At 38.3% G+C, this 26,707-nt stretch overlaps 1 protein-coding gene across 1 annotated transcript in view; it reads left to right on the top strand.

Moving 5' to 3' along the window:
* The first annotated feature begins 343 nt into the window (after positions 1–343).
* Positions 344–26,707, top strand: part of HACD2 (3-hydroxyacyl-CoA dehydratase 2) — a 102,714-nt gene continuing 76,350 nt past the window's right edge. The window contains exons 1-3 of the mRNA XM_049628308.1: positions 344–513; positions 3,163–3,280; positions 26,185–26,203. Of these exons, the coding sequence (XP_049484265.1) occupies positions 359–513; positions 3,163–3,280; positions 26,185–26,203 (292 nt within the window). The 5' untranslated portion in view covers positions 344–358. The remainder of the gene's footprint in view (positions 514–3,162; positions 3,281–26,184; positions 26,204–26,707) is intronic.

Genomic DNA, 26,707 nt, shown 5'->3' with positions numbered 1-26,707 from the left:
GGTGAGAGAATAGGGACGAGGAAGCATCCAGATGGCAGAAACTGCGGGCTTGGCAAGGGAGGCCATAGGCGACACTGACCTAATCCAAAATGGCTCCAGAGGTTATAACCGGGAGCGCAAAAAGAGGCGGTGATTACGGTGATCAAAGATGGCGCTGGCGTCTGAAGGCAGGTGACGGGCGGGGGGGTGCCAGGAGTGTCTTTGCCCTCTTCCAAGATGGCGGCCGTCGTGGGCGCTGTCTCTGGCTCCGCCCCACGGTCTCGGCCCCGCCCCTCCCTCGTCCCTCCCTCCGCCTCCTCTCAGTGCCGAGTCCGGGCGGTGGTGTTCTCGCAGGGAGAGCGTGCTCGGGGCCCTTGACATGGCGGCAGCGGCGGCTACTGCAGCGACAAAGGGGAATGGGGGTGGGGGGGGACGGGCCGGAGCCGGCGAAGCTGGCGGCGCGCGGAAAAAGAAGGGCCCAGGGCCTCTGGCCACGGCGTACCTGGTCATCTACAATGTGGTGATGACGGCGGGGTGAGGCCAGGGCTCGGGGAGGCGGGGAGCGAGCCTGGCCGGGGAGGGGGCTCTGCGGCCGGCGGGGCCTCCGGGCCCCCGCGCAGCGCAGCCCGGGCGGTGGGTGTCTGGGTCCAGGCTCCGGGGCACTGTGGGCAGCCGAGCGCTGAGCCGGCCCGGGTGCCTGCCCGGAACTCCCGTCTGGGCGAGGGGCCGAGCAAGTTCTCAGGGACTGGGTGTGCCCGAGCTGGAGTTCCCGGGCACCAAGGGGGTACGGGTTTGAAAGCCGCCCTGGGGCTGGTCCCCAGGGCCTTTGGAAGGACGGGTGGGCTGGCTAGGGGTCGGCCATCCTGCAGCGCGGAGGAGAGCTCTGGCGGCAAGTCACGAATGCGAGCCATTTCCCCCAAGGGGAGTGGAGGGAGCTGTGGCTGCAGAGTGACCATATATTTAGGCGGCTGTTTTCAAAATCCAGACTGAGCTTTAATCTGAAAGGTAGTGGAGAAGCGTTCAAAGTTTTTGACCAGTGACATGAGCAGAGCTGTGCTTTAGATGAGTTGAGACTTTTTAGGAGGGATTGGGGTAAGGAAGAAGAATTGGGGAGGAGGGCAATAGACCCTCCAAACTGGTTTTACCTTCTCTTGTTTCTCCCTCATTTCAGCCCATCCCTTGCCTCAGCAGGTTTAGTTCTAGTTCTGACACTAACTAGCTATGTGACCTTGGATAAATCACTTTGCTTTTCTTGTCCTCTGTTTTTCATCTGTAAAACTAAGGAATTTGGGTTAGGTGGGCTCCAAGGTTCCTCCAATTCTTTGATCCCATAGTTTTGGTGAGGAAGATCACAGGATCAGACTATTTGTTGTTGTTTTTTTTTTTTAAGATTTTATTTTTAAGTGATCTGCACCCAACGTGGTGGGGCTCAAACCTAGAACCCTAAGATCAAGAGTCGCATGCTCTGCCAGCAGCCAGCCAGGCGCCCCTGTTACGTGTTTTTAATTCGTATTCATTTATAAAAGATTTTCCCTAACATTTTATTATGAAAATACTTAAAGACGCAGAAAAGTTTAAAGAACTCTATGGTGAACATCTAGTTTTATTTATTTTTAAAATAGGTACTACATTGGCAGGTGCGTAATTCAAAATATTACCTAAGAGCATACAGTGAAACTCTTCCCTCTCACCCTTCATTTCCACCCAGATCCCCTCCCTGGAGGCAGCTAATTTTGTGATGCTTTCACATCTTCACATGCTGATACAAGCAAATATGTACACACACACACACACCCTTTTTTAAAAATGCTAATGTCTTGTTAGCATTTCAGCACCTTGCATTTTTCACCCAAATATATAGAGAGAGAGGTTTGTGGACTTGATTGTTTTATTAGAAATGGCTGGTGTTGAAATGTAGTTTCAAAGAGATGGTGACTTGCTTGACTAGCTTGAGATCATGGAACTTGTTAGCCGGAGATCTATATCTAGAACCTATTTCTCTTGACTCACAGGCCAGTGAAGAAATACTACAGATGCAAGTTTTCTTTATCACATAAATCGTCATAGAGTGACTTTTAAAAGAACATTCTGGAATGTGTGTGTATTTATATGTAAATTCTTATCAGCAAGGGCATTAATGAAAACATTGGACTGGAAAGAGATTTTAAGGTTCATTGGGGAAAAAGGAAAGAAGCCTTTATTCCTAGGTGATAGAGAGTAGGGAGTGGTGTCTTAAGCCAAGAAGAGAAATTGGGATTTTGAGAATAAAGTAGGCTTTTTTTTTTTTTTTTTTTTTTGTAGGCTGCTAATGTTGAGACAGTTACACCATTCAAGAATTCATTTCTTTTACAAATTCTTATTTGATGTCTTTGTATGATAGTTTCTGGAAATAACATAGATCATATATCCCACTGCCTGGTTGAGATTGTACATTATTTAGGTAAACCTATTGTTGCTTTCAAGGAGACATACCTTAATAATAAACGTCCATTTGTTTCACTATGGAGCTTAACAAAAAACTACAGGGCCTGAGAAATTCATTTTTGAGAAGGACACAACAGAAATGTAACATTCCTAGTGATAGGCCTAAGTGTTTCCCTGTTTTGTGTTTTGTATTGATCTGGATTAATTGATTTTGGGAAATTGAGCTAAAAATCCTTTTTTCTTTAAAAAACCCACCTTTTATTCTTATTTCATTTGCAATTTTAAAAGAATAGGGTATAGGTATGTTTCTGTGAGATACTTGTGACAATAGTTTAAAACCTCTTTTCTCCTCCCTATTATTATTACAGACCCTCTGACTGCACAGGCCATTTAAAATTTTCCTTTAACAGCTTTTTTTTTTCTCTTGTCTTAGACATTCTGGCACTTAATTTAGCTGCTCAAGGACCAATTTAGCTTATTCTCTTCATTTTGGCCTTGTTCTCAACAGGCAAGTTTGCCAGAAAGCTGAGCTCCAGATGGGTGAGGTGCCACTGTGCTTTTGCAGAGCACTCTTGGTTGGGTGTTGGTGGTGGTGCATTACAGCTTGGCATTTGAGGGCTATAGTTGATAAATCCAGGATGCTGATTCTTCAGGTCGCCTTTAGCAGTATCTGTTGTTGCCAAATTTTCAATTACCTCAGATCCCCACTTTTTTTTTTTTTCTCTAATGGCTCTTTTTTTTTTCCCCTCTTTTTCACAGGTGGCTTGTTATAGCAGTTGGTCTGGTCAGAGCATACCTGGCTAAGGGTAGCTATCATAGCCTTTATTATTCCATTGAAAAGCCTTTGAAATTCTTCCAAACTGGAGCCTTATTGGAGGTAGGTACTCAGATTTGTTGTTGTTACTGGTTTCTATCGTGATAAAATAAGAAACACGCTACTGAATTATATTGAAGGAGCCATAACTCTGTTGGATTTCCTTTAAATTTGAGAACTTGCCTCATAGCATTCTATAATGTTGATGACCAGATTTATCTTTGTGACATTCTGGATAAGGCAAACTCTCATTGAATTTATATTACCTGGAATATATTTTACATCCAACTTCTATTGGAAATCAAATGAAACAAGCTTATAAGAGGATTGTTTTTAATTCTAGGGAAATCCTAGGGAAGTGTTAGCAAACTCAGATCCTCTCAGCAGCCAGCTTATGATGGAAACAGTGAAGCTGGTAAGTGTAGGATGTTAGGAATGGTATATCTAAGAAACAGTAGAGCCTATATAAATGCATCAAAAAATTTTTTAAATAAATGTTCATTAATTTCCCTGTATGAAGAATAACACGTATCTAGTCCTGTCTCCTGTGTTCAGTATACGTTAGAGTTTTTGAGTTGCAAGTGACAAAAACTCAATGCAAACTATTCTGAGCAAAAAAGGAATTTACTGGCTTTATAGTTGATAAAAATAAAGGGTTAACTTACAGAATCAAAGGGACCAGCTCAGTTATGAGACCCCAGGATTGGATTGGACTTTGTCAGACTCTTTCCACCTCTCATCTGTGTTTATGTCTGTTTTCTCTTTGAATGTTGGTCTAAGGCTCCCCTACTATAGACTGCTTTCTCCACATGGAGAAGTTCTAGGGAAGGGTTCTGGTTGACCTTACTTAGACCAGTCACTCTTGCCTGTGATGTGAGTTAGTTGATTAGCCAGGTCTAGGATATAAGCCCATCCTTCTGGCCAAAGGGACTGTAAGCTTTGTTCATGGAAAAGGAGGTATAGGGTAGCTTTGGGCGCATAGTTAATTACGGTTGCAACAGAGATCTGGTATTCCGTTTCATTTCACTTAGCCTCCAGGACAAGCCCATCATGTCATTTGGAAGGTTATTACCTTTCACCTCCAGGAAATGACATGCAACACCTTAAGCTCCCACCTTCACATTTGAAAGCAGAAAGTTGTTTTCATTTTTTTTTCCTCTCAGCAGAGGTTTCAATACTGTCCATATGTACATGTTTTAGGCAGATGGTATGGAAAAGTGAGCTTCCAGCTGTGAATCCAAGTACCTGTATTGTAACTCTGCTGGTTTTACCAACTAACTCTGTGATTTTGAGCAAGTCATTTACTTCTTGTCCACAGCTTCTTCTCATTTGAAATAACTAGGTTAAAGTCGATTTCCAAAGCCCCTTCCTGCCCTAACAGTTTGAGTCTGAGGAAACTTCAGCAAATCCTTGTGTGGGCCATTTGTTAAACTTCCAGTTTTGAATTTTTTTGGAAAGAGCCAAAGTAAGTAGTACCTTGCCTTTCAGAGCTTTGGCCAGCACAATTCTCTCAAGCTGTAAAGAAGCAAGTTTGGAGCCAGGACCATGAGAAACTTGCCCCAGTGCTTGACACAGTACGCAGGTGTGCCCAATTAGAATATTTCATTAATTGGGGCGCCTGGGTGGCTCAGTCGGTTGGGCGTCTGACTTCGGCTCAGGTCACGATCTCTCAGTCCGTGAGTTCGAGCCCCGCGTCGGGCTCTGGGCTGATGGCTCAGAGCCTGGAGCCTGCTTCCGATTCTGTGTCTCCCTCTCTCTCTGCCCCTCCCCCGTTCATGCTCTGTCTCTCTCTGTCTCAAAAATAAATAAAACGTTAAAAAAAAAAAAAAGAATATTTCATTAATTTAAAGGGGTTCTATCTCTGTAAGACTTTGTAATAATAGAGGTATAATTTTTAAAATTTCAGTATGTCTCAGGGAAGGTAGTGACATTAAATATGTTATACACAAAATCCACTCAGGAACCAAATCTTACATTTTGAAGGATTAGCTCATTTATCCCTATAGAATTTTGAACAGGGATTTAAGAAAACATTTTGGATTTTTGGTTTTATCTCTGTTATCCTCACTCAGAACCAATTAGGTGACAAATCCTGGATTTAATTTTGGGGAAAGGATTCTGCAAAATGAAGTGAGGGCTCCCAGGAATAGCAGGGAATTAGCTGTGTAGCTGTCAGTCACGGCAGTAGACCCCTCAGCCTGGGGCAAGAGAGCAGGCTTATGAAAAGTGCATTTACTGAGTGGTCGGTGAAAGGCTATTTCATGTCTACTCCACTTGCATCCTAGAATAATTACGTGTGCACAGTGTTGTTGAATTACAGATTAGTTATCCTCATGGGAATTATTAGTGTTTAACAATATATCTTTTTTGCAAGGGGAGAAAAGGAGAAAATGATCCCAGGGAGGTTGCTCATTTATACCTCTGTATGCTAAATGTCATTATAATTTTGTTTAATTGAAGGATAATTAGCAGTGTTAATAGTTTCAGGTGTGAAATATAGTGATTCAGTTCTATACATTACTCAGTACTTAGTGCAAGATAAGTGTACTCTTAATCTCCTTTATCTGTTTCACCCGTCTCCCCCCAACCTCTGGCAACCACCGGTTCTCTATATTCAAGAGTCTGTTGGCGGTTTTTTTATTTCCTAATATCCTGTGTCTTTGACTTTTATTTTCCTCTATCTCTTTTGCATTTTTTGCCTTATTTTAAATTATAATTCTAGTATATTAATACACAATGTTGTATTAGTTTAGGTGTACAATATAATAATTCAGCAATTCTGTGCATTACTTAGTGCTCATCGTGATAAGTATACTTTTAATACCCTTCACCTCTTTCACCCTTCCCCCCCACCCACCTTCCCTCTGGTAACTATCAGTTTGTTCTCTCTAATTAAGAGTCCGTTTTTTGGGTTGTCTTTTTTTTCTTTGCTTGTTTGTTTTGTTTCTTAAATCCCACATATGAGTGAAATCATATGGTACTTGTCTTTCTCTACCTGACTTACTTCTCTTAGCGTAATACTCTCTAAAATCATCCATGTTGTTGCAGATGGCAAGATCTCTTTCTTTTTTATGGCTGAGTAATGTAATATACGTAAATGTATATATGTATATAATATTATATGTATATATAATATTATATCATTGTATATGTATACTACTATAAATGAGGTTACTTGTATCTTTGCATGCTGAATGTTAGTAGATTTTGTGGGAGTTTGCTTAAAAAGCAAACGGAGATTACTTGTTGTTTGCAACAAACTTCAAATTTTTTAAGGAAAATGTAACACTATGCTTTTCAAAAGATTTAAAAACATATGCCAGGCAAGTGCAAATGGGATGAAGTAGTATAATAAAGTAAACGATTTTGCTTCTGAGGAAATTAAATAATGTCTTGCAAAATGGGTGTATAGATATACTGAGTCAGTGATACAATAATGTATCTTTTTTATAAAATGAACACAAATCCTAATTTTTTTGCATGCTTGTTGGACAGTGTCTTGAGTGTATTTTATAGATACTTTTGCAAGTTATTCCACAGGTGATTATTTAAATAAGTATGTGTTTGAGTTGCTGTAATGTATGCCATGGAGGTTGAGCCCTTACTAATAGAGAGCTTAAAGTCTTGTTGGATAGATGATTATATTAGGGCTCTTGGCTGGAGATTACAGAAACCTCCTTAACCAACTTGAACCGTAAGGGGACTTTTTTATAAGTTTGTAAGATGTCCTATGGAATCCAAGGACAAGGATGCACCCAGAGCCCTTCAGGGAACCCAGGGATTCTTGCTGCACTCTTATCTCTGCTGTTCTCACTTTAATTGTCTCTGATTCTTTCTTCCCATCTTGCACACTAATTTTCTTGGTTTCTTAATCTACATGGCAAATAATGGTAATAGCCAAAAGCTTCTGAGACTATTGCTCCTGCAAACAAGGGAGCAACTAATTGGAAATAGAATCCTACCTACTCCCAATTCCACATTCCCAGTGAAGGGCCTGAATTGTCCATCTTGAATCAGGTTCTCATTTCTGGTCACCTGGTAGACAGGAGCAATTAGTCATATTAACCATACAGAAGTTGGAGGGAAGGGCTAATTTCTAGGAAAAAAGGTACGAGGTGGAAAGCCCAGTATTTACCAAGGCACTGAAACACAGTACAACCAAAATTATAACGTTTGAAATGATTTATAAATTGACAGAAGATGAAATATACTGATAATCTTGTGAGCCAAGAGGTCAGTGAATGAATATAGTGTGTCTTGAATTGAATCTTGAGTAATCCTGAGAGCTAATTAACATATGTAGGAAAAATATATTTTAAAAATGTCATTCGTGGATAAACAAATTTCCATACCATAAAATTAATGAATTGGTGATACATGTTATGACACATATGAATCTTGAAAACATTATGCTATATGAAAGAAGCCAGACACAAAACACCACACATTATGTGATTCTATTTATATGAAATGCCCAGAGAGGCAAATCCATTGAGACAGAAAGTAGATTAGTGGTTGCCAGGGGCTGTGGGGAGGACAGAATAGGGAGTGACTGCTAATGGGTACAGGATTTCTTAAGGTGATGACAGTATTCTGGAATTAGTGGTGATGGTTGCACAACCTTGCAAATGTACTAAAACCTGCTGAATTGTACACTTTAAATGGTGAATTTTGTGGTATGTAAATTATGCATCAAGTTTTTAAAAATTCATCTATAGTAAGCTGTGGGTAAATTTTCTTCATTTCTGTTTTTGATCTGTGATATTTATTGATAAGGATAGACTGCCTTTCCAGCTTTGTTAGAGTTGAGTTAAAGGTTAGAATTTAGTAGATTGATGTTGTATTATGACAGTTTAAAATTATTTCTGAGAGAATTTGGATTCAGTTAACATAAGACTATAATTATAGCAAAGACACTTAAATACTCATGATTGGATATACTTCAGTGATTGGCAGTGTGATTCCAGTGGTTTAAGAATGGCTCTGCAAAGACATTAATTGTTGAGACTGAAATAGAGCGTCATCAACATATGTACATCACTATATATATCACTTACCTACCACTGTCCAGCTGGGAATGCCTACTGGACCACAGGAATTCCTTTTCTTCCCATTCTCTTCCAGATCCTTCTATTGTTTGGAACCCCCTCACCTACAAAAAAACAAAAACAAAAACAAAAAAAAAAACCAAAGAGAGAAAACACCCAGTCTCACTTGTGATCTTTTCTTAGAGTTTGTCTAGGGCTGAGTCTGCAGTGGCACAACTAGTTCCAGAGAAGCAGTGGAGGAGAGTGGACAGTTTTTGTTGTGTCTTCCTACCCTACTACCATTTTCCAAGCCCCATCTCTGTAATCTGTTCTGACTCATCGTGCTTCATCTTTCAACTGCCTTCAGACCCTTTAATGACATATTCAGGAAGCTGATTTTGATTATTTCTCTAAAATAAAGCAAAATGTTAAGAACTTGTAGTGTCCATAAGAAGAAGGGGGCTCCCAGCTTGTCTTCTTGCCAGTTTTTCTGTCTGTTTACCTCAAATGGTAGATGACTTTTTTTTTTTAATGTTTACTTATTTATCTTTGAGAGGGAGAAAGAGAGCACGTGCATGCCTGGGAAGAGGGTCAGAGAGAGAAGAGAGAGAGAATCCCAAGCAGGCTCCATGCTGCTCATATGGGGCTTGATCCCACAAACGGGAAATCATGACCTCAGCTGAAATCAGGAGTTGGATGCTTGACCAACTGAGCCACCAGGCTCCCCTAGATGACTTTTTTCCCATAGGGATGCTTGGAGGTTACGTTCTGTGGCATTATTTAAAAAAAAAAAATGTTTTTAATGTTTATTTATTTTTGAGAGAGAGAGAGAGAGGGAGACACAGAATCCGAAGTAGGCTCCAGGCTCTGAGCTGTCAGCACAAAGCCTGACATGGGGCTTGAACTCATGGAACCGTGAGATCGTGACCCGAGCCAAAGTTGGCCACTTAACCGATTGAGCCACCCAGGTGCCCACCCCTCTTTGGCATTATTAATATGGTAGTATTAATATGGTAGTATGCTTCAGGAACATCATTGGTTAAGTTTACTTTTGTGTACTTGTCTGGGGACATGACCACCATCTGTAATATTTTTCCTCCTCGTGAAAACATGCTAACTTCTCACAAATAATAATTTAAAAAGGAAATTTTGAAACACAAGCTAAATGTACATTTTAGACTACCTTTATTCTGAAGACTTGTTTTGAGAAAACAGACCTATAAAAGAGACCTCTGAAATGCTCACAGAGCAGTCATAGTGGGGATATTTCACAAAAACAGAAATGACAACAAACTTCAGACAAAGTAGCTTCAAAAACACTGAAAACCAGAGGTAAACTAGGGAACTTGGGTGTAATTAATGTCACAACGTTAGAAGGGAAGAGGGATCCTGTGGGAAACAGGAGCCCACACACACAGGCCTTCCTGCTTGATGACTCAAGCAAATAGAAGAAAATTGATACGACATTCAAACAGGTGAGACAGCTAATGGCTACAGAAAGGAATGGACAGAACATTTTTTTTAAGTGAACTAAAAATATAGGTGGTGTCAGTACAGGGCAGGAAGGAGGCCATAGTGCAGAGAAAGTAGGTGATACTAAAGATCAAGAAAAGGCAAGAATTCCCAATTATAGGCTGAGATTAAATAGATTGCAGAGCAGAAGCCATTGAGAATGTTCAGAATTCACCATTTCGAATATAAAAAAGAACATTATAAAATATGTAGTGCCAAGCAGATCAGAAATATTACGTGTTGGTGGATTAGCTAACGTGTGAATGATTGAACAATAGGAAAGCGAAATATATGAGAAAGTAGTGAAATTCAACAAACAAATAATAATGCAATAGAACTGATGTATCTGGATTGAGGGTATACAACTTGTTCAAAAAGTAAGGTTGGAACAACAACAATAGAAAAGGTTGGAACATGTAACTCATAATCAGGAAAAATTCTAGAAAACTTTTCTGAAACTGAAAGACCAACTCAGTATGCTTATTGAGAGTATTTGGAGTTCCACATTGGAGCTGTTTTTCAAGAAAAAAAATCCTTTCCCTTTTTAGGCACCTATTTGTTAAATTTTTAAACGCAAAACAAAGATTAGCAATTTCCAGCAGAAAAAAGATCTTAAAATGTTGCAGTAAAACAGCCTAAGGCCCTAGACTTTGAAAAATAAAAAAATTCACATGAAGCTAGGAGAAAGCATTAGGTTCCTGGGTAACCTTGCAATTTCCTACAGATGGAGACAATTTGAGAATACCTACAAAAAGGAATAAAACTTTGGAAAAGCCTTATCAAAGGGTATTTAGCTCTTATGTAAATAAAATTAACTAAGTCTTTAGAGTAGCAATGTTCTGAATCTGTGCAGTTTGATACAGCAGCCACTATCACATGTGGCTATTGAGCCCTTGAAATGGGGCTGATGGGACTGAGAAACTTGAGTTTTAAGTTTTATTTATTTTTAGTTTAAATTTTAATAGGCACATGTGGGTAGTGGCCACTCCACTGGACAGCATAGCTTTAGAGCATGATCCGGATTGCAAGGTGTCCATTTGGCATTTGATAAGATAATTCATATCTGACCCAGGTAGAATGAAATAGGAAGGAGAGTAAAGAAGCAAAGGGAGACAAACTTAACAGTGTAAATTCTGTGTCACTCCAGAATTTAAATTCCTAATTTATAAGGTGAAAATAATAAGAACAATTATTAGACTATGTTGATGTGTTTAGGTTAGGAAAAATAGGAAAAAAGCAAATTGCAGATAATGGGAGAGGTATGGGAGGGTATGTATGAAGCTGCTACTGGTGCTTATCCCCATGGAAGCGTGTGGTATTTGGGGGAGAATAAAAGGGAACTTCTCCTTTTTACTCTCTATACTTCAATGTGTGCTTATATATCACTTCTGTGACTCTTGAAATAAAAGGGAAGGTATAATAAACATAACATGTGGGACACTTGGGTAGCTCAGTCAGTTGAACATCTGACTCTTGATTTTGGCTCAGGTCATGACCCCAGCATCATGGGATTGAGCCCTACATGGGGCCCTGTGCTGAGCATGGAGCCTGCTTAAGGTTCCCTCTGCTCCTCTTCCCTGCTCACGCTCACTGTCTCTCTTTCAAAAATAAAAAAATGAATAAAAATAAAAAATAAATGTAACACGTAATACAATATAATAGGAAACAAAAAGAGAAAAATAAGATTAAAACATTTTTTGAAAAAAGAAGAAAATATGCAGCTTAGATAGATTACCTTGTGACTTAAAATGATGTGCAGAATTTTACATCTGCTGTTAAAAAAGAAAAAGGAAAGGGACACCTGGGTGGGCTCAATTGATTGAGTGCCTGACTCTTGATTTCTGCTCAGGTCATGATCTCAAGGTTGTTAGGCTTCAAGCTGGGTGTGGAGCCTGCTTAAGATTCTTTCTCTCTCTCTCTCTCTCTCTCTCTCTCTCTCTCCCTCTCTCTCCCTCTCCCCCTACTCTTAAAAAAAAAGAACAAAAAATAAAAAAGGAACAATAACAGTAAACCTACAAGATAACCAAGTATAGCACAAATGTATCATTTCTACTATTTATACAAATAGATTCATTAATTTTATCAAAATAAAAAGGTATAGTGATGGTTAACATTTTAAAAAACAAAATTCAGCAACCTGTTGCCTATAAAAGACAAGCTTATTGAAGGACAAACCAGCATGCCGTGACCAAGCATACAAGAAAAACAGGACCTCCCAGTTACAGCATAAGATAAAGTTGATAGCAGAGCAGAAGCCAAAGGGAAACTGGCAGAGTTCACAGTTTGTCATGCAGGAGGAACATGGCAGACATGTTGGTGGAATTAGTTGATGGGTAAATGATTATCATAGAAAAGCTGGCAGAAATGTTACAGAAGTAAAATTAGAATTGTACTTAAGAAGTGTCACGGTATATGTAAAAGAACACTGGAGACAAGAAATTTGGGTACTGAGACTTTACCTTAAGTGTTTTCCCAGTTTTAAGTTCAGTGAGGCTTCAGCATTTCATTATCAGATTACAAAAATAAAACAGATTGGGTGCCTGGGTAGTCCAGTTGGTTGAGCATCTGACTTTGGCTTAGGTCATGCTCTTGCGATTCATGAGTTCGAGCTCCACTCCACTTTCGATTCTCTGTCCCCCTCTCACTTTCCGTCCCCTGCTTCCATGCTCTTAAAAAAAAAAAAGAAAGCAAGTAACGAATTGATAAATTATAGAGGTTAGTATAGTAAGAAAGGTAAAATTAAGTGACAAAGAGAAGATAATGGTAATTAAGGAAATTTCACCTGTTTTCTCCTTTAAAAATGACATAAAAGGGTTTTGAAAACAAGTTTAGATTGGAGTCTTTCAGAGAGTCCAATAAATACCCCCTTTTTCTTGCCTATGTTCTGAACATTGGGAAATAACTCAAAGGAATTGAATCAGGATCCTAAAAACTTTATTAGCAATAAAGGCCTGATAGTAGCTGTAAGACAGGTAAACTTGTCTTACTGCATGTAGTGCATTTGTTTATTGTTGTAGTCAATTTTTGGCAAATTTCTAGTATTTGTAGTCAAGGATGTCCTATTTCAAACAGTGAAACGTGAACATACAATTGCTAAAATAAACATATACTGTAAGTGTATTAGAAAATCAATTCCCATAAGCAGATACTGAGGAATCTGAGAGTCTCCGGGTCTCCTGCTGCACCTGTTGATACCAGAAAGCATTTAGCTTTTATAAGACCCTATCAGGATCATGTAGATCTATTGGGAACAATATGGATTTTATGATGGAGGCTGTGTGTTAGTGTGCAAGCTAAACGATTTGCTAACTGAACTCCAGAATTAGATCACCACCCACCCTATCCTAGGCAGCAGCGGCCCCGGGTGGTGAGGAGTAAATAGAGAACTTGAAGTTCTTTGTGAAAACCCCAGGGTAGAGCTGAGTCGAGCATTCCCCACCTATTCTTCCCAAATTTACTGCTCAGATGAGTCATTCTTCCTTTCCTGGGGTGAAGTGATTAGCAGGTGGAGAGAGAGCAGAAATATTTGGGGAGATAACCCTTCTCATAGAAGTCAGAAGAGATGAAAAGGTGTTTCCCTCTAATCATAAGTTCTATATATTCATTTTAGAAAAAAAAAAAACAGATAAGCATAAAGAAGAAAATGGATGGAATCAATGTTTTAAGAAAATGGAATCATACATACATATGGTATGATGATTTTCAAAACTAACCAGATACTGGTAAACATAACTCAGATTAGTTCTGGACCTCTCCACAGTAACATGAATGTGGTAGACATTTCTTGGGGAGCTGCCCTGCTCAGGAGATTTTGTCCTCACTGAAAATTCTCCCAGTTCTATGGCTATACCTCTGTTGCTTGATAGCAATGAAATCTCTACTGCCTCTCAGGCCATGACTGGCTGATCCAGGGGTATACACCTGGCCCACACTACACTCGCCAGATTTTTCTTCTCCCAAGAATTTGGAATTTTGAGTTGAAAGATATTGGGGCCCATTGTAGCCTAGTCACATTAAATCTATGAGCTACAGCTGAGGTCTCCAAAGGTGCCTCAGTTCTGATTCCTCTTGAGATTTGCTAAACTTTACTGTGAGCAAATTTTGATTGCCATAGTCAGTAGAGTTGTGACTAGATGTTTTACAACACCTGAGGGAGTCCAACTCAGTAAAGATTTTTCTTGCATCTATCCTGACTTTTGTATATCCCCCAGGCTAACCACTCTGTAAATATAAATTGATAGTTTTATAGTACATATTGATATTAAAATATCCTCATGAGAAATTAAGCAAAAAGCTTATTAAGTTAGAAGAAGGTCGTTGTCTTAATTTTCTATTGCTGCTTCAAAGTCCAGATCTCATGGGCACCTGGGTGGCTCAGTTAGTTAAGTGTCTGTCTTTGGCTCAGGTCATGATCTCCCGGTTTATGAGTTTGAGCCCCACATCAAGCTCTCTGCTGTTAGCGCAGAGCCTGCTTCGGATCCTCTGCCTCCCTCTCTCTCTCTCTGCCCCTCCTCGTTCTCTCTCTCTCTCTCTTTCAAAAATAAACATTTAAAAAATAAAGAAAGATCTCATAAACTTAGCAGCTTGCTTTTAAAATAACACTCATTTATTAACTCATGGTTCTGTAAGTCAAAAGCTGGACTTGGCTGGGTTGCCCACACAGAGTCTCATAAGACTTAAATTAAGGTGTGGGTCGGGCTGGCTCTAATCTCTGGGCTCTAGGGAAGAATCTGCTAATAAGCTCATTCAACTTGTTGGCAGAATCCAGTTCTTGTGGTTGAAGGTCTGACATCCCGCTTCCCTTGCTGTCAGCTGGAGGTCACTTCCTGCTTCTGCCACCAGCTTTGCTTTTAAAGGGCTCACTTTGTTGGATCAGGTCTATCCATATAATCTCCATATTTTAGAATCAATGGATTTGGGACTTTAATTACATTTGTAAAAGTACCTAGATTAGTGTTTGGATAACCACCAAATAGGAATCATGGGGAATCATCTTTAGAATTTTGCCTACCACAGTTGATATAAAAAGTGAACCTGAGTGAAATAAAGCTATCATCACAAAATAATTGAGTAATTTGTTCACTCTGCCCATTGTACTCTAAGTATTAACACCATTTCCAACTTGCTTATTTAGTTGAAAAGGATTTCAGTGCGATAGTGTTGTTATTGCAAAAGCAATGAAATGGACTGAAATGATGTAACGGGATTTGAGATTCCTGTTCAGACTTCAGTTATTAAGTTAGTGAAGGTACATGAAATACAGGGATCTCCTTGGATTTTTAAAATATAACTATTTTAATATTTCTTATTAATTGCCTTTTGGGGATTACCATAGTTTTTCAGTTATATCCTCAAAGTATCCAATCTGTTACACAATTGCTTTATTGCCTTTTGCATTATTGGTTTATTTGTTTTTATCTAATCCATCTCTGCCTTGTTGCACCATTCAAAGAATGTGGACATAAGGATAGGCTTTCTGTGATACTTTCTTCCTACCTTATCTCATGACATAACCTAGAGGATTGTTTTGACACCGCACTTACAAATGAATAAGACCTGGCTCATTTGTGATGATACTGTACTTTCTTTTTTTTTCTTTTAATGTTTTTACTTTGGCTGTTATTTATCTTGGTGAATATTCTAACGTCAGTTAAGATTACTTCTCTATGTCCATTACTATATTAATACTATTTTTTATTCTAGTGTTGGTCTGTATCTCTGCTTTCTTATTGTTCTGTGCTAGTTCAAAGTGCTTTCTGATATTCTTATTTTTATTTTATTTTTTAAACACTTATTTATTTTGAGAGATAGAGAGAGACTGAGCATGAGCTGGGGAGGGGCAGAGAGAGAGGTAGACACATAATCCGAAGCAGGCTCCACTCTGAGCCGTCAGCACAGAGCCCAACGTGGGGCTTGAACCCACGAACTGGGAGATTATGACCTGAGCCAAAGTCAGATGCTTAACCGACTGAGCCACCCAGGCGCCCCTGATATTCTTATTTTTAAATCTAAACTTATCTATCATAAATTGTCACATACATCTGACTGCTTCATTATGTACCCAAACATTTGTATACTGAAATACATTTTTTAAAAAGTAAATTACTTTCTATTTCGTCTTTGCATATCAGTTAGAACATCGTACTTTTTAAAAATGTTTGGGTGGATAAATGATATCATCTGTGAATTTCATTTCAGGATAGAAGAGGTATTATAAAATATATGTGATTAAAAAGGGGAGATAGAGTCTACTAGGACTAAGACTTGCTATTCTGTCACACAAAGAAAACGTGATAGCCCTTAAGCACTCTACAGTTGATGCTTACACAACACAGAGGTTGGGGCACCAACCTCCTATGCAGTTGAAAATCCATGTATAACTTTTGACTCCCCAAAAACTTAACTCCTAATAGCCTACTATTGGCCAGAAGCTTTACCAATAACATAAACAGTTGATAAATTATAAGGAAGAGAAAATGCAGTTATTGTACAGTACATTAGTAGAGTGAGGCACCACACCTCTCCTCATCCCCACCCAAAGTTAGCAAAGCTGGATCCTGGAGTCATACCCGGTCTGTGCTCCTCTTCCCAGGAATGTAGGAAACCTCATTCTAAGCACAGTTCAGGGGAAGTCAGAGAACTGGCAAAGGCAGAGCACTTTTAGACCTTCTCTGTAGGTCACTTGCTTCACCTGACCCCCCTTTACATAGTTCTAATACAGTTTCTGCTTGTGGGAAATGCTGGCAAGCCAAGAGAGGCCAGTTCCCCTTGGGTATTGGTTCCCAGCCTTAGAGAGTTTTCAGCACCGTGGACAGCGCCCCCCCCTCCCTGCTTTTTCTCTCTGCAACCTAGGTTTCTGCCTGATGCTATCCTGCACCCAGAGTTCTTCTGGAACTCCAGGTTATCATTCTGTGGTCCTTGGACCACTCTGGCCAGTGACTGGCCCTGCCACTTTGTTGAGAATCCCTCCCCAGAGCTGGTTCCTTTGCGTCTCTCAGTTGAAGACTTCAATGAACCCAGCTTCCCCAACGTGGGCGGTATGGTAAGGAGTGCCAGGAGCAGGCAAGAGCCCTACTGTCCCAGCTTTCTCCATATGTTTCTTCCACCTTCTCTTCACTTCTAGATATTTGGTAACCTCTATCTTTTTAATCACTATATAAAATATGTGTTTATTGAAAAAAATCTGAGTGTAAGTGGACCCATGCAGTTCAAACTATTGTTGTGTAAGGATCAACTGTATATCCTTTGCTGTAATGTCCAATTGTTAATCAGCTGCCTGGATGGGTGCCTTACCACATACGTGGATAGGTTTTCTATTTGTGCACTGTCATTTGTCTTGTCTCAGCATGCTCTTTATTCATGTCTTTCATTCCTCATTTAAATCTATAGACATCTTAGTTTTCCTCAACTTTGCAGCGGGAGGTCCAGTTTATCTTGTCATATTCACACATTTGAGATTCTTAGCAGTGTTTTCTTTTGAAAAAGATTATAAGATTTGCAGTGTAATAATGCTTTTCTTGTCAATTATCAACAAATTTGTGAAGCTTGATTTTTTTTTTAATCCAAGCCTCCTTCACTCCCCCCCACCCCAATTTAGTGAAATAACAGTTTTTGAGTATATGGTCTTATATTTTAGATGAGGTAAGTCTTGTCAAGTTATAACTTCAGCAGATATCTTCTAACTAATGTGCAATAAAATAATATGATAGAAAAATCAGTAGAGTAGAAATAGAGCCTAGATTCTGGACCCTGGTTACTACTTTGGACAATTTGAACAGCTTTTCTTAGCCTTGATTTTCTCATCTGTAAGTAGAGATAACTGTCGTGACATTCTGCCAGGGTTGTTGTTAGGACCAAATAATAAACTGCTACAGAAATGTGAATTCTAAAGTGTACTACAATAGCTGATAGGTCTTATCATCCAGAAAAGCTTTGATCATTAAATAATATTATGGATGGGTGCAGATTACATTTTTATTATTATATAAGTTTCAGGTATACAGCTTTACAATTCAATATCTGTATACACTACAAAGTGGTCACCATAAGTCTAGTTCCCAACCATACCATTGACCCCCTTCACCCCGTAGCCCCCTTCCCCTCTAGTAACCATTAGTCTGTTCTCTGTGAGTTGTTCTTGTTTTATTTTGTTCACTTGTTTTGTTGTTTTTTACATATGAGTGAAATCATATGATATTTGTCTTTCTCTATCTGACTTATTTTGTTGAGCATAATGCCCTCAAGGTCTATCCATGTTGTAGCAAATGGCAAGATTCATTCTTTTTTATGGCTGAGTAGTATGCCATTTTATAAATATGCCACATCTTCTTTATCCATTCAGCTGTTAATGGACACTTAGGTTGTTTTCATATCTTGGCTATTATAAATAATGCTACAGTGAACATAGGGGTGCATGTATCTTTTTGAATTAGTGTTTTTGTATTCTTCGCATAAATATGAAGTGGAATAGATGGGTCATATGGTAGATTTATCCTTTTTTTTCCTCATTTATTTATTTATTTTGTGGGGGAGTGAGCATTCTTGTCTTTTTCCTGTTCTTAAGAGGAAAAGTTTTTGGGGTGCCTGGGTGGCTCAGTTGGTTAAGCATCCGACTTCAGCTCAGGTCATGATCTCGCAGTTCATGAGTTTGAGCCCCACATCGGGCTCTGTGCTGACAGCTCAGAGTCTGGAGCCTGCCTCAGATTCTGTGTCTCCTTCTTTCTCTGCCCCTCCCCTGCTCGTGCTTGCTCTCTCTCTCTCAAAAAATAAATACACATTAAAAAAATTTAAGAGGAAAAGCTTTCAACTATTCACTGCTGAATACAAGAAAAAAAAATGTTAGCTGTAGAATTGTCATTTATGCCCTTTATTATGTTGAGGTACATTCCCTCTGTACCTACTTTGTTGAGAGTTTTTATCATAAATGGATGTTGAATTTTGTTGAGTGCTCTTTTTTTTTTTGCATCTATTGAGATGATCATATGATTTTTATTTTTCACTGTGTTGATGTAATGTATCATATTGATTTGCAGCTGTTGAACCATCCTTGCATCCCAAGAATAAATCTCATTGGATCATGGTGTATGATCCTTTTAATGCATTGTTGGATTTAGCTTGCTAAAATTTGTTGAGGATTTTACATCTATTTTTATCAAGGATATTGGCCTGGTAATTTCTTTTTTGTGTGTGATGTCCTTGTCTGATTTTGGTGTTGGTGGTGCTGGCCTCATAAAATACATTTGGAAGCTTTTCTTTCTCCTGTTTTTTGGAAGAGTTTGAAAAGGACAGGTATTAAGTCTTCTTTGAATGGTAGAATTTGCCAGTGAGGCCACCTGGTCCTGGACTTTTGTTTGTTGGGAGGTTTTTGATTACTGTTTCAGTCTCCTTGCTAGTTATCAATCTACTGATTTTCTGTTTCTTCATGTTTCAGTCTTGGCAGATTATATGTTTCTAGGAATTTACCCATTTCTTCTAGGTTGTTATTTCTTGGTCTCAATTGTAACTTCTCTTTCATTTCTGATTTTATGTATTTGAGCCCTCTCTTCTGTTTTTCTTGCTTGGTTTAGCTAAGGGTTTGTTGATTTTCTCTTTTCAAAGAGCCAGCTCTTGCTTTCATTGTTTTTTTGTTTTGTTTTGTTTTTATTGTGCTTTGAATCTCTATTTCATTTATTTCCACTCTGATCTTATTATTTTCTTCCTTCTACTAATTTGAGCCTTTGTTTGTTCTTCTTTTTCTAGTTCCTTTAGGTGCAAAGTTAGATTGCTTATTTGAGGTGTTTTGTTTCTTGACGTAGTCCTGTTTTGCTCTGAACTTCCCTCTTAGAACCACTTCTGCTGCATCCCGTAGATTTTGATGTGTTGGATTTTTGTGTTCATTTGTCTCTAGGTATTTCATTGCTCCTTCGGTTTCTTGGATGAACTATTGACTGCTCAGGAGCATGCTGCTTAATCTCCATATTTTTGTGGGTTTTTTTTTCCCTTGTAATTAATTTCTAGTTTCATACCATTGTGGTCAGAAAAAATGGTTATAATATGATGTCAATCTTTTTCATTTTATCGAGACTTGCTTTTTGGCCCAGCATGTGATCTGTCCTAGAGAATGTTCCATGTGCAATTGAGAAGAATGTGTTTTCTGCTGCTTTGGGATGGAATGTTCTGTATATATCTATTAAGTCCATCAGGTCTAATGTGTTGTTTAAGGCTAGTGTTTCCTAATTGATTTTTTGTCTGGATGATCTATCTATTGATGAAAGTAGGGTATTAAAATCTCCTACTGTTACTGTGTTTATGATTTCAGGTCCTCCCTTTAGGTCTGTTAATATTTGTTTTATATGTTTTGGCAGTCCTATGTTGGGTGCATATGTATTTATAAATGTTATATTTTCTTGCTGGATTGACTCCTGTGTCATTATATAATGCTCTTCTTTGTCTTTTATTATAGTCTTTGTATTGAAGTCCATTTTATCTGATAGGAGGATAGGTATTCCAGCTTTCTTTTCATTTCCATTTGCATGGCATATCTTTTTCTAACCCTTCCCTTTCACTCTGTGCCTTTACTTCTGAAGTGAGTCTCGTAGGCAGCATATAGATGGGTCTCATTTTTTTTATATATTTAGCCATTCTGTGTCTTTAGATTGGTGAATTTAGTCCATTTATATTTAAAGTAATTATTAAGAAGTAATAACTTATTGCCATTTTGTTAATTGTTTTCTGGCTATCTTTGTAATTCCTCTCTGTTCCTTCTCTTTTTCTCTTTTCTTGTGGTGTGATGGCTTTCTTTAGTGTTAGGTTTAAATTCCTTTCTCATTTTCTTTTGTGTATTTACTCTAAATTTTTTCCTTGTTGTTACTTTGAGGTTCACACAAAATATTCTGTGTAAATAGCAGTCTGTTTTAATTTGATAGCAACTTAATTTTAAACACAATTCAAAGCTTTACCTTTTTACTCTTCTCCCCCACATTTATATTTTTGATGATACATTTTGTATCTTTTTCTTCTATGCTTCCCTTAATTCATTATTGTAACTTCAGTTAAGTTTACTACTTTGTCTTTTAACCTTAATGCTTGCTTTATAAGTGATTGATTCACTACCTTGTTTATGTATTTACCTTTTCCAGTGAGAATTTTACTTTCATATGTTTTCTTACTAATTAGTACCAATTTTATTCAGCTTAAAGAAGTCCCTTTAGTATTTCTTGTAGGGCTGGTTTATTGGTGATGAATATTTTTAGCTGTTACTTACATGGAAAGCTCATAATCTGTTGTTCAATTCTGAATGAAAACTTTGCTAGGCAGAGAATTTGAGATGGAAGTTTTTAGCTTTCAGCACTTTGTATATGCCTTCTGGCATGTAAAGTTTCTACCGAAAAATTTGATAATTGCCTTGTAGGGTTTCCCTTGTACATAACAAGTTGTTTTTCTCTTGTTGCTTTTAGGATTCTCTCTTAATCCTTAGCTTTTACCATTTTAACTATAATGTATCTTGGTGTGGATCTCTTTGGGGATACCTTATTTGAAACTCTGGGAATCCTGGACCTGGGTGTTCAGTTCCTTTCCCAGATTAGGGAAATTTTCAGCTATTATTTTTTCAAATAATTTTCTTGCCCTTTCTCTCTGTTCTCCTTCTGAGAGCCCTACAATGTGAATGTTATCCCACTTGATGTTGTCTTAAAGGTCCCTTAAGTGTCTTCACTTTTCTTAATTTTTTCCTTTTTTTTTTAAACCGCATTTGTAAAGGTGCTATGTAACCTGGAAAAAGTGTTAATTATTATAAGATATTTTGGAAGTAGCCAGATAAAGTGTCAGAGTATAGAGACATGTCTGCTAATGTTTTTTTTTTTCTTGAATTTACATTCTCAGAACTGTTTCTAAAATTAGAATTCTAATTAATTTCCTATCTTCTCTTCTTTTTTCAAAAGACTGTTTTCAGGTATGTTCTTCTTAATTTTTTGTTCCTTAAAAAATGATTGTGGGGACACCTGGGTGGCTCAGTTGGTTAAACATCCAACTTCACCTCAGGTCATGATCTCATGGCTTGGGGGTTCGAGCCCCACATCAGGCTCTGTGCTGACAGCTCAGAGCCTGGAGCCTGCTACAGATTCTGTGTCTCTATCTCTCTCTGCCCCTCTCCTGTGCGTGCGCTTTCTCTCTCTTTCTCTCTCTCTCTCTCTCAAAAATAAACATTAAAAAAAATTTTTTTTAAATGATTGTGGTAGTTTTTGGTATTTAGTTAAAAAATGGGCAGTTAACAAAATAAACAGCTATATCAATTCCCTCCCCTTTTAAAATTGTGGATTTTTTTTAGCCCTTGTGATTAAGGTGTCTGGGAGCCAATACATTATAATTCTTTGATTCAGATTGGAGTTTGGGGAATTTTTCCCCCTTCTACTGCCTACTCCCATTACCAAGCCCCACCACTTCTTTATCAGAGTAATTCGCAGCTACATTCTTTCTTTCCTGTGTTCTCAACTCTCATACTGTGCAGGTCATTATTATACCACACTTAAATAACTGCTGCAGCTCCTTTGCTATTCATTCTGCCCTTGATTCCTTTGTGCTCCAAACCTTCCAGAGCTTCTTAACATTTATCCATTGCATCACCTTTTTCTTTCAATGTTTACTATTGAAGTATAGTTGATATATACAATTATATTAACTTCAGGTGCATAAAATAGTTATTCAACAATTTTATGTATTATTTAGTTCTCACCTCAATGAATCTGGTTACCATCTATTACCATGCAACTTTTTTTTTTCACCAACTAGGGAGATACCTTTGGGCTTTTCTTTCTTTCTTTCTCTAAAGTAGCTTTATTCAAGTCTTGTTACCATACAATATTATATTAGTTTCAAGTGTACAACATAATATTTCAACAGTTCTATTCATTACACTCATCATAAGTGTACTCTTAAATCCCCATCACCTATTTCACTCATCTCCCCTGGCCATCTTCCCCTCTGGTAATCACCAGTTTGTTTTCTATAGTTAACAGTCTGGTTTTTTGTTTTTGTCTCTTTTTTTCTTTGTTTTGTTTCTTAAATACCACATGTGAGTGAAATCATATGGTATTTGTCTTTCTCTGACTGACTTCACTTAATATAATACTCTCTAGATCCGTCCATGTCATTGCAAATGGCAAGGTTTCATTCTTTTTTATGGCTGGGTAATATTCTACTGTGTATATATAAAATGTCTTTATCCATTCATCTATCAACAGACACTTAAGTTACTTCCATATCTTGGCTACTGTAAATAATGCAGAAATAAACACAGGGAATACATATATTTTTTTGAATTAGTGTTTTCATATCCTTTGGATAATTCCCAGTAGTGGAATTACTGGATCATATGGTGATTCTATTCTGTTTTTAACTTTTTGAGGAACCTCCATACTGTTTTCCACAGTGGCTGCATGAGCTTACCTTCGTACCAACAGTGCACAAGGGGTTCTATTTGCTCAGTCTCCCCGCCACTACATGTTATTTCTTGTCCTTTTGATTCTAGCCATTCTGACAGATGTGAAGGGATATCTCACTGTGGTTTTGATTTGCATTTTCCTGATGATTAGTGATGTTGAGCATCTTATTCTGTGTGTTGGCCATCTGTGTATCTTCTCTGGAAAAACGTCTCTTCATCTCCTCTGCCCATTTTTAATTGAATCATTTGGGTTTTTTTGGTATTAAGTTGTATAAGCTTTTTATATATTTTGGATATTAACCCCTTATCAGATACATCATTTGCGAATAAATATCTTTTCCTAGTCAGTGGGTTGTCTTTTTATTTTGTTGACCATTTGCTTCACAGGGCAAAAGCTTTTTATTTTGGTGTAGTCCCAATAGTTTAATTTTGCTTTTGTTTTCCTTACCAAAGAAGGCATATCTAGAGAAATCTTTCTACCACACATGTCAGAGAGATTACAGCCTATGTTTTCTTCTAGGAATTTTATGGTTTCAGGTGTCACATTTAGGTCTTTAATCCATTTTGAATTTATTCTTGTGTATGGTGTAAGAAAGTGATGCAGTTTCATTCTTTTGTATGTAGATGTCCAGTTTTCCCAGCACCTGTTTTGAAGAGACTTTTTCACACTGTATATTCTTGCTTCTTTTGTCATCGGTTATACCATACAACATTATTACAATATCACCTTGACTATGTTCCCTATGCTGTACTTTTCATCCCCATGACTTAATTTATTTTATAACTGGAAATTTATACTTCTTAATCTCCTTTATCTGTTTCACTTATCTTAATTTTTTTTTTTTTTCATTTTTCTGTTGTCTGGGTAAGTTCCCTTGCTTTGTCTTCCAGCTTGCTGATTCATTCTTCTACTTCGTCCTTTGTCTTCCAGCTTGCTGATTCATTCTTCTACTTCGTCCAGTCTTCTGTTGAATCTTTCTAGTGTATTTTTCAAACTTCTGTTTGATACTTTCTTATACCTTCTGTCTCTTTGTTGAACTTCTTACTCTGTTCAACCATTCTTCTGCTGAGTTCACTGAACATCTGTATGATAATTTCTTTGAACTTTTCATCAGGTTGATTGCTTATCTGTGTTTTGTTTAGTTCTTACCCTGAGATTTTGGCATGTTCTTTTTGGATACATAGTCTGTTTCCTCATTTTGCCTAACTCTTTGTGTTTGTTTCTATGTATTAGGAAAGTCACCTACCTCTCCCAGTCTTGAATGAGTGGCTTTACATAGAAGATGCACTATTGGGCCCAGAAACACAGTCTCCCAATCACTAGAACCAGGTGTTCAAGGAGTGTCCCCTGTGTGGGCTGTGTTGTCCTTCTGTTGTGGCAGGGCCCAGGGCTGTGGTATGTTGGTGGGCTGGGCTGGCACTTGGTTGGGCTGCACGTTGTGTCCACAACTGCTGCAGTGTGTCTGTGGGCAGGGTTCTCTGCTGGCTGTGTTTACTGTCACTAGTATGTTAGAGGATTCCAAAATGGTGCCTACCAGTGCCCATATTAGTAAGGCAGACTTGAATCACAAAAATTCCTCCTACCAGTGTTTGTTTCCAGGGAAAGTTCCTGCCGTTTTAGGTTAGCAAATGATTCTCCTTTACCTATGGTCCATGTACTATTCAAGTTGGTATTTTTGTGCTGGTTTCTGGGTTGAGTGAGTCTGCATATCAGCCCTTTAAGAGCAGATTTTCTATTCCCTGCAGTTTTATAGTCTTCCTGAAGGTGATCCCTGTTGATTTTCAGAGCCTAGTGTTTTGAGGGCTCATCACTCCTATTCAAGATCTAAGGATTTGGTGCCAGATATAGACCTCAGGTATTTTGATCCTCCGGGAAAAAGTCTGTTCCTTTAATGTCCCTCCCAGTTATGATCACCATAGCTAGGGTTTGTTTCATTCCCTAGCAAGTCTGTGTTTCTGCCCCCTCTTTCCCATCTTGATGCCATCCTTTTATCCTTTATTGTGGAGGCTCTGTTCATTGAACTTTCAGGTCCCTTTCAGAAGGAATTATTCCACATTTAGTTTTAGATTTGTTGTGTCCATGGAAGAGGTACATTTAGGATCTTGCTACACCACCATCTTGAACCCAGCTCCTCAGATTACTTCTTTACCACAACCATCACCAGGGTTAAAGCAATGCCACATACAGGATGAATAGGAAGGCAATTTAGAATGACCAGATTGGCCACTTGGATGGCCACTGAGATGGAAAAGAGATAGCAATCACACCCAAAGCACTGGAAATAAAAACCCTGAAGGCAGATGCCACAAGTATTAGCAGGACTTGGAAATCAATAGGACTTGTAGGTGAGGGAAAGGAAAATAGCTGAATTTGGGAGACTGAGAAGTTGATGATCAAGAGGCATAGCAGTCGTGAAGGAAGAAAAGCATGAGTTTCTTGAAGAGGCATGCCATGTTTGAGCCACTGCTGGTGCACCTAGATGGAGGGGTGCAAAGGCAGTTTGCAGTGTGGGCTTGGAGCATAAAGAGATCAAGGGTAGCAGATTGGACTGGGAATATGCCTGTAATGAGGTCACCAAATGAGACAAGATGGAGTCTGAGTTTGGAGCTTTGTAGGTTGAATGAATGTCTGCATTGAAGGGCCTACTGGATAAGAAGAGCCAAAAAAGGCTCTTCTAACCCTGTATTCTATAGTCTGACAGTTCTGTTCTGTAGAATGTGGGACATGGGAGATGTACATCTACTGTTTTTACAAGTTCATGTATTAAAAAAGAGATCCTTGACATCTGGTAGACTACTGGGTCAGATTTACTCCTTACAAAAATTTCCACAGATACAGAAACTAAAAATGAACAAACAAACAAAAATAAATAAGAATTTACATTTTGTTAAATAGCCAGGTTTAAAAATGGAATGTTTATTTTTCAAATTCAATACTGAAAGGCTAGTTTATATAAACTATATTGTTATTGATCTTTACTAATTCTTTTCTCTCCCTTTTTTGTCTCTAGATTTTACATTGTGCAGTAGGTAAGTATGGAATTTTTCCCCTACTATGCAGTGGATTTTGCTTTTTTTTTTTTTTTTTTTTTTTGAAGTCATAAATAATAGGTCGGTTTGATTATTACTGAATATTGGAAAAACTAAACTATTTAATCATTGTATATAAAATTGCTTACACTGGTATGGCTCTTGGTTTCTGAAATGATAGGTACTATTTAGATGTTATCACTGAACAATTTACTAAATGTCACAAGTATTTCACTCTGTCAGTCTCGTTTCACGGGTGACAGAAACACTAGCATATTTATTAAAATGTGACTTGGAGTCCTGGTTCTGGACTATGTAGAAAGCCCTCTTTATGATCACTTAAATATTATATTTTCTTTCTTTATGTTTAAAATGGAGTACCAGGTATATTGCCTGTGTCCCAAATGAATATTGAATGTGTGTGAGAGAGATTGGAAAAATATAAACATAAAGTTATATAAATGTAAGGGATTTCTATGAAAAGCAGATACAGTGTGTTTTGCG

This window comes from Panthera uncia, chromosome C2, assembly GCF_023721935.1.
Source record: "Panthera uncia isolate 11264 chromosome C2, Puncia_PCG_1.0, whole genome shotgun sequence".
In the NCBI taxonomy this organism is placed as follows: Eukaryota; Metazoa; Chordata; class Mammalia; order Carnivora; family Felidae; genus Panthera; species Panthera uncia.
Note: the sequence above shows the minus strand (reverse complement) of the source record. Positions and strands in the feature narration are given on the sequence as shown.